Source organism: Notolabrus celidotus, chromosome 5, assembly GCF_009762535.1.
Source record: "Notolabrus celidotus isolate fNotCel1 chromosome 5, fNotCel1.pri, whole genome shotgun sequence".
NCBI classification, from domain to species: domain Eukaryota; kingdom Metazoa; phylum Chordata; class Actinopteri; order Labriformes; family Labridae; genus Notolabrus; species Notolabrus celidotus.
This window is the reverse complement of record NC_048276.1, coordinates 18,164,325-18,173,941: the sequence shown is the minus strand read 5'-3', so window position 1 is coordinate 18,173,941 and position 9,617 is coordinate 18,164,325. Positions and strand designations below refer to the sequence as shown.

At 39.7% G+C, this 9,617-nt stretch overlaps 1 protein-coding gene across 1 annotated transcript; it reads left to right on the top strand.

Moving 5' to 3' along the window:
- Positions 1 to 524: 524 nt before the first annotated feature.
- Positions 525 to 8,976, top strand: vps51 (VPS51 subunit of GARP complex). Its single transcript, XM_034684434.1, has 11 exons — positions 525 to 936; positions 2,653 to 2,782; positions 2,894 to 3,040; positions 3,134 to 3,353; positions 3,645 to 4,551; positions 4,642 to 4,857; positions 4,971 to 5,054; positions 5,165 to 5,299; positions 5,387 to 5,508; positions 7,922 to 8,009; positions 8,086 to 8,976. The coding sequence occupies exons 1-11, from the start codon at positions 757 to 759 to the stop codon at positions 8,344 to 8,346; spliced, it is 2,490 nt and encodes an 829-aa protein (XP_034540325.1). The 5' UTR covers positions 525 to 756; the 3' UTR covers positions 8,347 to 8,976.
- Positions 8,977 to 9,617: the final 641 nt, after the last annotated feature.

Sequence of the window (9,617 nt, the reverse complement as noted above, 5' to 3'; positions counted from 1 at the left end):
CGCCCTCTTAGGTACAGTTTTACTCAAGCCTTTGTGGTATTATTGACCATGTCAGTGACAAATAACTATGAAAATATCTGCAAATCCCAGGTCACAATAATGATGTAACACTATATCTATAATGGAATGTTAAGTATTTTGTCCATTTTAAATCCTCGAAGAAGTAAGCATTGGGTTGTATGTGTCCTCTTGAAAAAAAATCCTGTCTTCCATATCTGTCAGGAAGATGAACTCGCACATCTTTCCAGTTTTAAACATGCTCAAGAAATAAATATTTTATAACTTTTTTTAAATGGCACATCTTGCACATTTTTGGTTATTATTTCCATCTAGTTTAATAAGTATATGATCCGCGGAGTACAATAAAAAAAAACAAAAAAACAGTTTTGATTCCGGGATGGGCTGTGTAAATGTCTGACATGCGCAGTGGAACACTTCCAACCGGCTCACTGCAGTGACTTCTCTTGACTACATACAAGCTTTGATGACGTTACACCGGATAGGCAGCAAACCCGGAACTACTCACATTTTCTAGCTAGCTGCTTGTGTTGAAGACAGAAATATGACAGTCTCTAAGTAGCAATTGTCAAAAGCCTAATTATTGACAGCAAACACCTGACCTGTAAGAATACTACTCTCAGTGAAGCGGGATTTTTTATCGTTTGTTGCAGCCTCTCTCGCGGCTACACGCTCGTCACCTTTGTTTACCGTCATTTCATTTGTACATTTCTCAGCTGGTCGGTGGACAGTAACGTGATGGACGGTGATGTGGATGGCCCGGTGGGGGAGGACTCCGGCAGGAGGCGCAGGGTGCACGGCATGCTGAAGATGTACTACGGGCTGAACGAGGAAGGAAAGGCCGAGGAAAAGCCGGAGTCTCTGGATCCCTGCGACATCAACGGGCCGCATTTCGACCCCGAGCTGTTCCTCAACAAGGTGAGGGTCCCCTACTGTCATGTTAGCTACACAGATTAGCTATATATTGAGACATTTAAACGTAAACTAAAAACCTATTTATTCACCCTGGGTTTTATGTAGGGTTTAACAATTGTATTACTTACCTTTTATTGTAATATTGATTTAAATGCTGCTTTATTATTTTAGCAATTTTAACTGTTGTCTTCTTCTATTTTTATTTATCTATTCATTCATGTATTTATTTTATTTATCTACTCCCTTTTTATTGATATTTTTAGCCTTAGTTTTATTTTCAACTCTTATCCTTACCCTTTTAAAAACTATTTTAACTATTTGTATTCTTAATTAATTTTGATGCTTTAACTTTTTTTAATAACACATATTTTATTGTTGGTGTGCATTTGTCTCTATTTTAGTCTCTATTTTATTCTATTTTATTTTTTATTTTATTAGTACTATTTTTATTATTATCATTATTATTATTTTCCCTTATTATGTCTTGCCATTGTTTTACTTCTGCTTCTTTCTTGTTTTTCAATCGCTGTAAAGCACTTTGGGTTGCATTTGATTTGTATGAAATGTGCTTTATAAATAAAGCTTGATTGATTGATTGATTGATGACAGGCGTGCAACTCATATAATGGCTCATGCAATGTATATCGATACTACTTTTACCTTAACCGGTGGTACAGCGAGCTGCTACCTTCATAGGACTAGTATTATTATTATCTACTATTTTATTTATTTTTTGTTAAATTAACCCTCCTGTTATGTTGTCTTTTTAATTTCACATTTTAGGCAACATGCCTTCCAAACCAGCTAAGAGCTAAAAAAAAATCTGGGCAGCATGTGACAGAACGGTGTCTTGGGTTAATTTATCAACCTCACTTCATAAAAACAAACAATTAAAAATAAAATAAAACAAAATGTCATGTAAAACTATTGTATTTATATTTAGGTCTTTCCAATGTACTTTAAAAAAAGGTTTAACAAGAACTTTCATTAACAAGAACTTTCATTAAAAACGACTGAGATATCCTCATTGAAGCATGATCTGTGAGAATTAAAGAACACTATTGCACCAAATTTTGATTTAAATGGTTAAGTAATGGAGTTAATAATGAGATTTAGAAAATGTTTATTGGGATTTTTTTGGGTTCTGACACTTTTGGATAATTAAATATGCCCCCAGTCAAATTGGCCCAGGAACATTTTTCCTGTCCCTAAGAAACGAATATAACAGGAGGGTTAACATACGCTAGAAATGATGCTACTCATTGTTGCTTGTATTGGTACCTGGTGTCTGTCTTACAAACAGCAATACCCACTTTCTGCTGAAATGTCAATAGGCACTAGAAAATGCCAGGGCAAATTTGCACCTATGCTGAATGCTTAAGAACATATCTATAGGATTAGCTTAATTAGTTGTACTAATTAAACTATCACTACATGTCATGGAAATGGCAAACAACTAAGTAAATAGACATTTTGATATTTAGATTATACAGCAAACCAACTGTTAGAGTAAAACAGTGATAACAGATTACATGCAGATGTTTTTGTTTTTGTAGGGCAATCCCAGTGACGCATTTATCACAATTAGTTACCCATCATGAAACACTTTCCCCTTCTTTTTTAATGTATAGGAGAAGTAACTCAACATTATTTAACAATGCTCTGGTTAGAATTGTGTTGAGAATTACTGATCTGTGAATGTTGTATTTGTCTATGCAGCTCAGGAGAGAGTGCTCTCTTGCGGAGCTGATGGATCAGGAGACCTGCATGGTGAAGCAGATCCGCTCTTTGGACAGTGATATGCAGACTCTGGTGTATGAAAACTATAACAAGTTCATATCTGCAACAGGTGAGGGGATGTCTCATTTACTGTTAGAATATACAGTGGTACAGATGTTTGGTGTTGGTGATTTGATCAAAACTGAATGATATATTGCACCATCTTCCCGTCTTGTTGTAGACACTATTAGAAAAATGAAGAATGATTTCAAAAAGATGGAGGATGAAATGGATTGCCTGTCTGCGAACATGGCAGCAATCACTGAGTTCAGTGCCAGTATCAGTGGTACTCTTCAAGACCAGCATGCACAGATCACTAAGCTTTCAGGTAAGTACTGGCAGTTAGTTTTGTGGATGCAGAAGAAGGGGGGGCTTTAAGGTGGATGATGTCAAGTTTTTGTCTCGTCTCGTCTCTCCGCAGGGGTTCACACTCTGTTGAGGAAGCTGCAGTTTCTCTTTGAGCTGCCTGCCAGATTAAATAAGTGTCTGGAGCTGCAGGCCTACGCTCAGGCTGTGAGATCTCACCGCCGTGCCCGCTGTGTGCTGCAGCAGTACAGCCACCTGCCCTCTTTCAAGGGGATCCAGGATGACTGTCATGCCATCATGGACAAGCTGGCACAGGAGCTTAGGCAAAAGTTCAGGTGAGGGTTTCTGCTTACATTCAGATTAGAAACACAAAATCTACCCTGTGCTTGATGCCATAAAAAAGTTCTGCCTTGTAAATACAGTGTCTTGAAAATGACAAATGCTCATCTTGGTTTTTAAGACAGAATATAAAGTCAGTTTTGAAGAAAGTGCCATAACGCAGTTGTTTTGTCACCAATGAATGCTGTGCTTAGCTTTGCAGAATGTGTACAGAGATGTTTATTGTGTTGTATTTCTATGTACCCTGTAGATCAACTCCCTTTTTTCCTGTTTTGTTGCTTTCTCAGGGATGGTGGCTCAAGTGCTAAAGATTTATCGGAGTGTGTTGAGCTGCTGCTTCAGTTGGATGAGCCAGCTGAAGAGCTCTGTGATAAATTCCTGAGCCATGCACGCTCCCGACTTGAGTTGGACCTACAGGGTCTGGAAGCAGAGATAAGACCGTACCCGTCCACCTCAGCCATAAAAGATGTATCTGCACTTCGGTCGTCATCTGCAGCCGCTGGATCTTCCACAGATAACTCCCCTAAAACTAGCGCCTTACCTTCACCCACCTCAAACACTGACATATTGGAATTCATTGACAGAGGCTGCAATGAATTTGTCAGCAGCTTATGTTTAGTTATTACATCCTATCAGGAGCTATTCATCAACCATGCTCAGACAGGTGAGCTAGCAACTAAAAATATTCCACAGATGGCGACTGGCAAACTGCACTCCTTTGTGGATGATCTGGCTGCACGGTATTTCTCTCTGGTGGAGCGGAGGATACAAGAGGAGAAAGGAGTAGCAGATAACTCACTCCTGGTCCGCGCTCTCGACCGCTTCCACCGCAGACTACAGGCAGTAGCCAAGCTGCTGCCGGGCTCCGCAGTACCAAACCAGGGGACTGAGATAGTGATACGGGCGGCGACAGAGCGGGTCAAGCAATATCTCTCTGCCCTGCAGAGTTTCTACATGGACAGCTTGACAGATGTGCGGCAGGCCCTGGCCACGCCTCGGCTCGTTAGCGCTTCAGTTTCTGGAGGTGGGACTCTTCTTGGGGGATCTGCCTCCAGCAGAGATGCTCCGACCAGCCTGCCAGAGCTGCTCTCCTCCCTGTCAGCCTCCATCCTTAATCAGATAAAGTCAGTGCTGGCATCTGTGCATCTCTTTACAGCTAAAGACATCACTTTTTCCAACAAGCCGTACTTTAAGGTGGATAGATTTTTTTGTTAATAGACCAAAAAGCACGTTTCGATTACGCAGGCATTGATTTGATAATGACAGAGTACCTCCTCCTCACAGGGTGAATTCTGCAGTCAGGGTGTGCGGGAGAGCCTGGTGGTGAACTTTATAAAGTTTGTGTGCCAGTCTTCTCGGCAGTTTTGTGAGAGCGCAGGAGATAAAGGAGGTTCGACTCCTCCAGCCCTTCTGCTGCTGCTGAGCCGCCTCTGCCTGGACTATGAAACCTCAACCATCTCCTACATACTCACTCTCACAGATGAACAGTTCCTTGTGCAGGTAAAGTGGCCTGTCATCTTTTTATAAGTTCAGTTGCTTGAAAAAAAATGACCATCAATCACTGTTTAAAAAAGTCTAAATGAAGGTCTTCCTTTTTTTTTTTACTTTCTCAGCACCACAGTCCGGTAACACCTGTTACAAGTTTATGTGCAGAAGCAAGGGAGGCAGCACAGAAACTACTGAACCATTATGTAAAGGTAGGGTTTCACTGACTGTTACTTGTGGTAGTAAAAGAAATATTATTCATCAGTGCAGGATTTTTTTTCTTTTTACACAAATTTGGTTATTGTGTTGTGTTATTTTGCAGGTCCAGGGACTTATAATCTCCCAAATGTTGAGAAAGAGTGTTGAAACACGAGACTGGGTTAACACCATCGAGCCTCGAAATGTCCGTGCAGTGATGAAGAGAGTGGTGGAGGACACTACCTCGATCGATGTGCAGGTTAAAGTTGAATTCATCTTAATATCTTCTGTACACGTTACCTCATGTGAAGAGTCTGTCTCATAAACCCTCTGTGCTCTACCACAGGTTGGTCTCCTGTATGAAGAGGGTGTGAGGAAAGCACACAGCAGTGACTCCAGCAAGAGAACTTTCTCTGTCTACAGCAGCTCCAGGCAGCAAGCTCGCTATGCTGCCAGCTACACCCCGAGGTAAATCAGCTGCAAGTGAGATGATGAAATGTGTGTAGTTCTGTTGCAGTTCTGGCTTGCTTGGTTTATTAAGAGCACTCTAATTGGTGAGAAAGTTTCGCTCCCTCAGGGATATAATAAAAAAAACCTAGACTTAACTGAGAGAGATTTTAGGTGCATTTTGACCAAGAGTTCTGGGGTCTTTTAGCCCCCAGAACTACTTTCCCCGGAAATAAAAGGTTCCTGTGCCCCCATTGTTGTCTGTGTTTCGACCGCGGGCTTGAAGTCCCAGGTAGATTGTGCAAATCAGGACAGTGACGTATGGAGGAAAAAATGTATATTAAATAATATTTTGAAACCTTAATAAAAAACTAAACTAGTATGCATTCCCAGGAACTCCCTCTGTGTTTCAACAACTGTGTAAACTCCGCAAACACCATAACGTTGAACCGAAAGTCCCAGGACCTTTGAAAAGTACTACCCCCCCAAGCAGGGGCTTTTCAGGGGAAGATTATCTACCCCTAAAATAAATTTAGACCCTGGTTCCTCTGGTGGAACCGCTCATAGTTCAAGGGTAAAGTCCCTAGTTCCGGGGTAAAGTTCCTGCAGTCAAAAAACGCCTGTTGACATGAACCTGATGTATAGTCTCTGTTTACAGATTTATCATAAAAATACAGTTGTGCTCATAAGTTTACATACCCTGGCATAATTTATGATTTCTTTGGTAGTTTCTGTTCTCATTACGATATAAAAGGAGTAAACACAGTTGTTGACAATAAATGTCTGCTAAATGACATTGTAAATGGCTTCACCCAATCACTAACCATGAGTGAAAATAAAAGTTTTTCTCTTATCGTTCATATTCTCTGAAAATGGCCAAAAAAAATCACAAATTCTGCCAGGGTATGTAAACTTATGAGCACAACTGTATAATACCTGTAGGCGGGTTTAGTTTTAAGTATGAGAGGTGCTCTGGTCTACGTTTGTGTTACCTCTGTAGTCTTAGTAGTTTTGACTAATCACAGATTAGCAGGCTTTAGTGTATGAAGGAAAAACAATATGACCAGAGATGACATCCCGGCTTCCATCCACATGATTCTGTTGCATTCAAGTGCAACTAGTGACTAACTTTTTGATTAAAAAAAAATTCAATCTGATCAACATATCTGGTTGATGCAGTGTCACACAAGCCAGTCAGCACTTAGAATGTATTATTATGTATTATTAGAGTGGCTACCTATAATGCATCTGATATAGTAGATACAACCATTTGTCAAAAAAGTATTAGGTTGATTTCCCTCCTTGTAAAGACAGACCTGACAAAACTGTTACTCTTTAAAAATCTGCATCATGGTGTTCTTATTGTAGAAAATGTAAGACCCATTAATTGCAAGTAAACCACAAGAAGAACTATCTTTTCTAGGTTCATATCATAGAAGAAAGCCAGAGTGAAGCCTCTGTGTAACTTAATGCTTAAAGTGAAATTGAGACCCACTCAAACAGATGAAGCAGCACTACTTGGGAGAATGTAATGAACCAAGAAATGACAGCGTTTGTTTTGCAGACATATCAGGAGGGGCAAATTTTGCTTCGGTTGTTATCTGAACAAGTCCCAAGTAGCAAATTAGGCTGTAAACTCTGCAGTGCATGAAAAGGAAAGTGGAAGTTGTTTGTCAATAGTCTGCAACACAGAGAAGCAGGCCCAAGTTCCAAGAGGCATATATAATCAACAGACACTAGTGATGGGATAAGGGATTGCCCTGATGTATAACATTATTTAGCGTCATGGAATATAAGTCAATCTCCCAACAGCAGTACATTAAGTTTAACCAACAAGTCGATTCTTGAACATTGTACAAGACTTTAGGTCCAATGTCTTCTGCTGCTGAATGCCGATTTTATTTTCAGTCGGTTTCTCTTGGACTGCATTAATGATGTTGCATTATGCTGTTAACATGAGAATTGACAGAAATATCTCTGTTGGTTTGAAAATAGAGCTAAAGAGAGAGCTAAAGTTCAAACCTTTGCTCCATTCTAACCCCCACACAGCTGACCAGTCGTGGTGTGAAGTAGGCGGAAATGCCAGATTGTCAGTTTTAGACACTGAATTAAATCATCATTGGTTCTCCTCCTATGCTGATGTTTTCATTTTGTGTTCTTTGTACAAAGATGAGAATGACATCAGTGTCTTTGTTTTGCTTTTTGTGACTGAGCAACTTGAAAATGATTTGACTCATGACATATTTTCTGGCTCTGGGTGGCATGGTGTGATCGTGTGTGACAGGCATACAAACAGACACAAGCAGCTAATCTGTATTATCTCCTCCACTTTCACTGTAGGGGGGACAATTGTTACAGAGCCGTCTTTAATCACAAAACAAGGACATGGTTGTAATTGTGGATTTATTTGAGTGGTTTGTCTTTTTGCCTGCAGCGCTCCCATGGATACTAATCTACTGAGCAACATACACAAGCTGTTCTCGGAGAGGATTGACATCTTCAGTTCAGTAGAGTTCAACAAGGTGAGTGCAGAGCTTTTTCATGCTGTGTGAAGCCCCCCATGAAAGTCACCTCATACAAATCTCTCCCCTTCCCCAGGTCTCTGTGATGACAGGAATTATAAAAATCAGTTTAAAAACATTCCTGGAGTGCGTCCGCCTGCGCACGTTTGGCCGATACGGCCTGCAGCAGATCCAGGTTGACTGCCACTACCTACAGATGTACCTGTGGAGATTTGTCTCAGATGAAAACCTTGTTCACTTCCTGCTTGATGAGATAGTGGGAAGCTCCGCCCACCGCTGCCTGGATCCCGCCCCAATGGAGCAGAGTGTGATTGAGGTCATCTGTGAACGAGGTTAAAGCTCGAAGTGCAGAACAGTTTCAAACACTGTTACACAAAAATAGTCTGAATGTCAATACTCACTGAAACCCTGCATCCAAAATCCACCAGCCCTTGTGTTACATTACAGCTCCATGTGAAAATGATGATTCAGATTAATGTGATGAATTGAAATGTTGTGCACAGATACTCAAACTACACTAAGAAGAAACAAATAACACTTGGCTGTTATGTTATAAGAACTCACAACTTCACTGTCAGCAAATGTGGGTCAAAGCTTCATCACACTCCACGCACTTGCCTTACAAAGTGCACAAAAAATCTCTAGTACTTGGTATTAATATTCTAGGAGTCATTTACAAACCATGAAATATTAGAAGAGAAACTTTGTGATCTCCTCCGTCTGCAAAAAATAAGAATGAATTATCCATGATACAGGTTGAACTTTTCCAAGCTTTTATCCCCTGAAGGAAGCTTGTATAATGTGAATGCAGTGTATGAATAAGTAAAGAGAAAAGTTATGTGTTGTGGAAATCTCATGTATTAAAATTAAATGCTTTTAGGGGCCTTTTTTGAATAATTTGCAATCTGAATGTCATCTGATTATGTAATCTGTCTAACACTAAAATAAATAATACAGATTTACGGTGTCTCTTGCCTTCAGGTTTGTTGATTCTCATTTTTTCTCGGTGCATGCTTTCTACAGAAACTATGATTTAGGAAATATCTTCATGTGTTCATGTACAATAAAGTGTAGTAAAATGAAATTAAATATCTTCTTTCAACAGAAATCCACATATATGTAACGGGTAATTTTGATGAAAGTTAAACCTAAATAATTTCAAATGTTTGAAGTATTTCATCTTAAAAAGTTAGCGATTTACTAAGTATTTACTGGTTCAGCTCCCCAGTACATCTCTGACTTGCTCACAGTGTATAACCCGACCAGGATCCTTAGGTCAGCAGGTGGAAGTCTTTTAAATGTACCCAGAGTCAAATCAAAGTCCGGTGAAGGGGCCTTTAGTTATTGTGGTCCATCTTTTTGGAACACACTGTCTGCTGACCTCAGGTCCATAACAACTGTCTCCACTTTTAAAAAAAGACTAAAAAACATATTTATTTTCTCAAGCGTATGAATGATATAATGACTGTTGTGACTGGATGCATGTGCAGCAACAATTGCAGTTTGTTTAATTGCTGTTTCTGATTTATGTTCGGTGTATCCATTGTTTTTCTGTTTTTATTTATTCTATTTGGAAAAATGTAATTTCCCATGTTTATTTTTTTAATT

What these genes read in the sequence shown, in the direction of transcription:
- vps51 (XM_034684434.1), top strand. Translation starts at nt 757, where the DNA reads ATGGACGGTGATGTGGATGGCCCGGTGGGGGAGGACTCCGGCAGGAGG. An exon ending in GAGCTTAGGCAAAAGTTCAG is followed by an intron (nt 3,354 to 3,644) that starts GTGAGGGTTTCT and finishes TTGCTTTCTCAG; the next exon opens with GGATGGTGGCTCAAGTGCTA. An exon ending in GTTCAGTAGAGTTCAACAAG is followed by an intron (nt 8,010 to 8,085) that starts GTGAGTGCAGAG and finishes CCCCTTCCCCAG; the next exon opens with GTCTCTGTGATGACAGGAAT.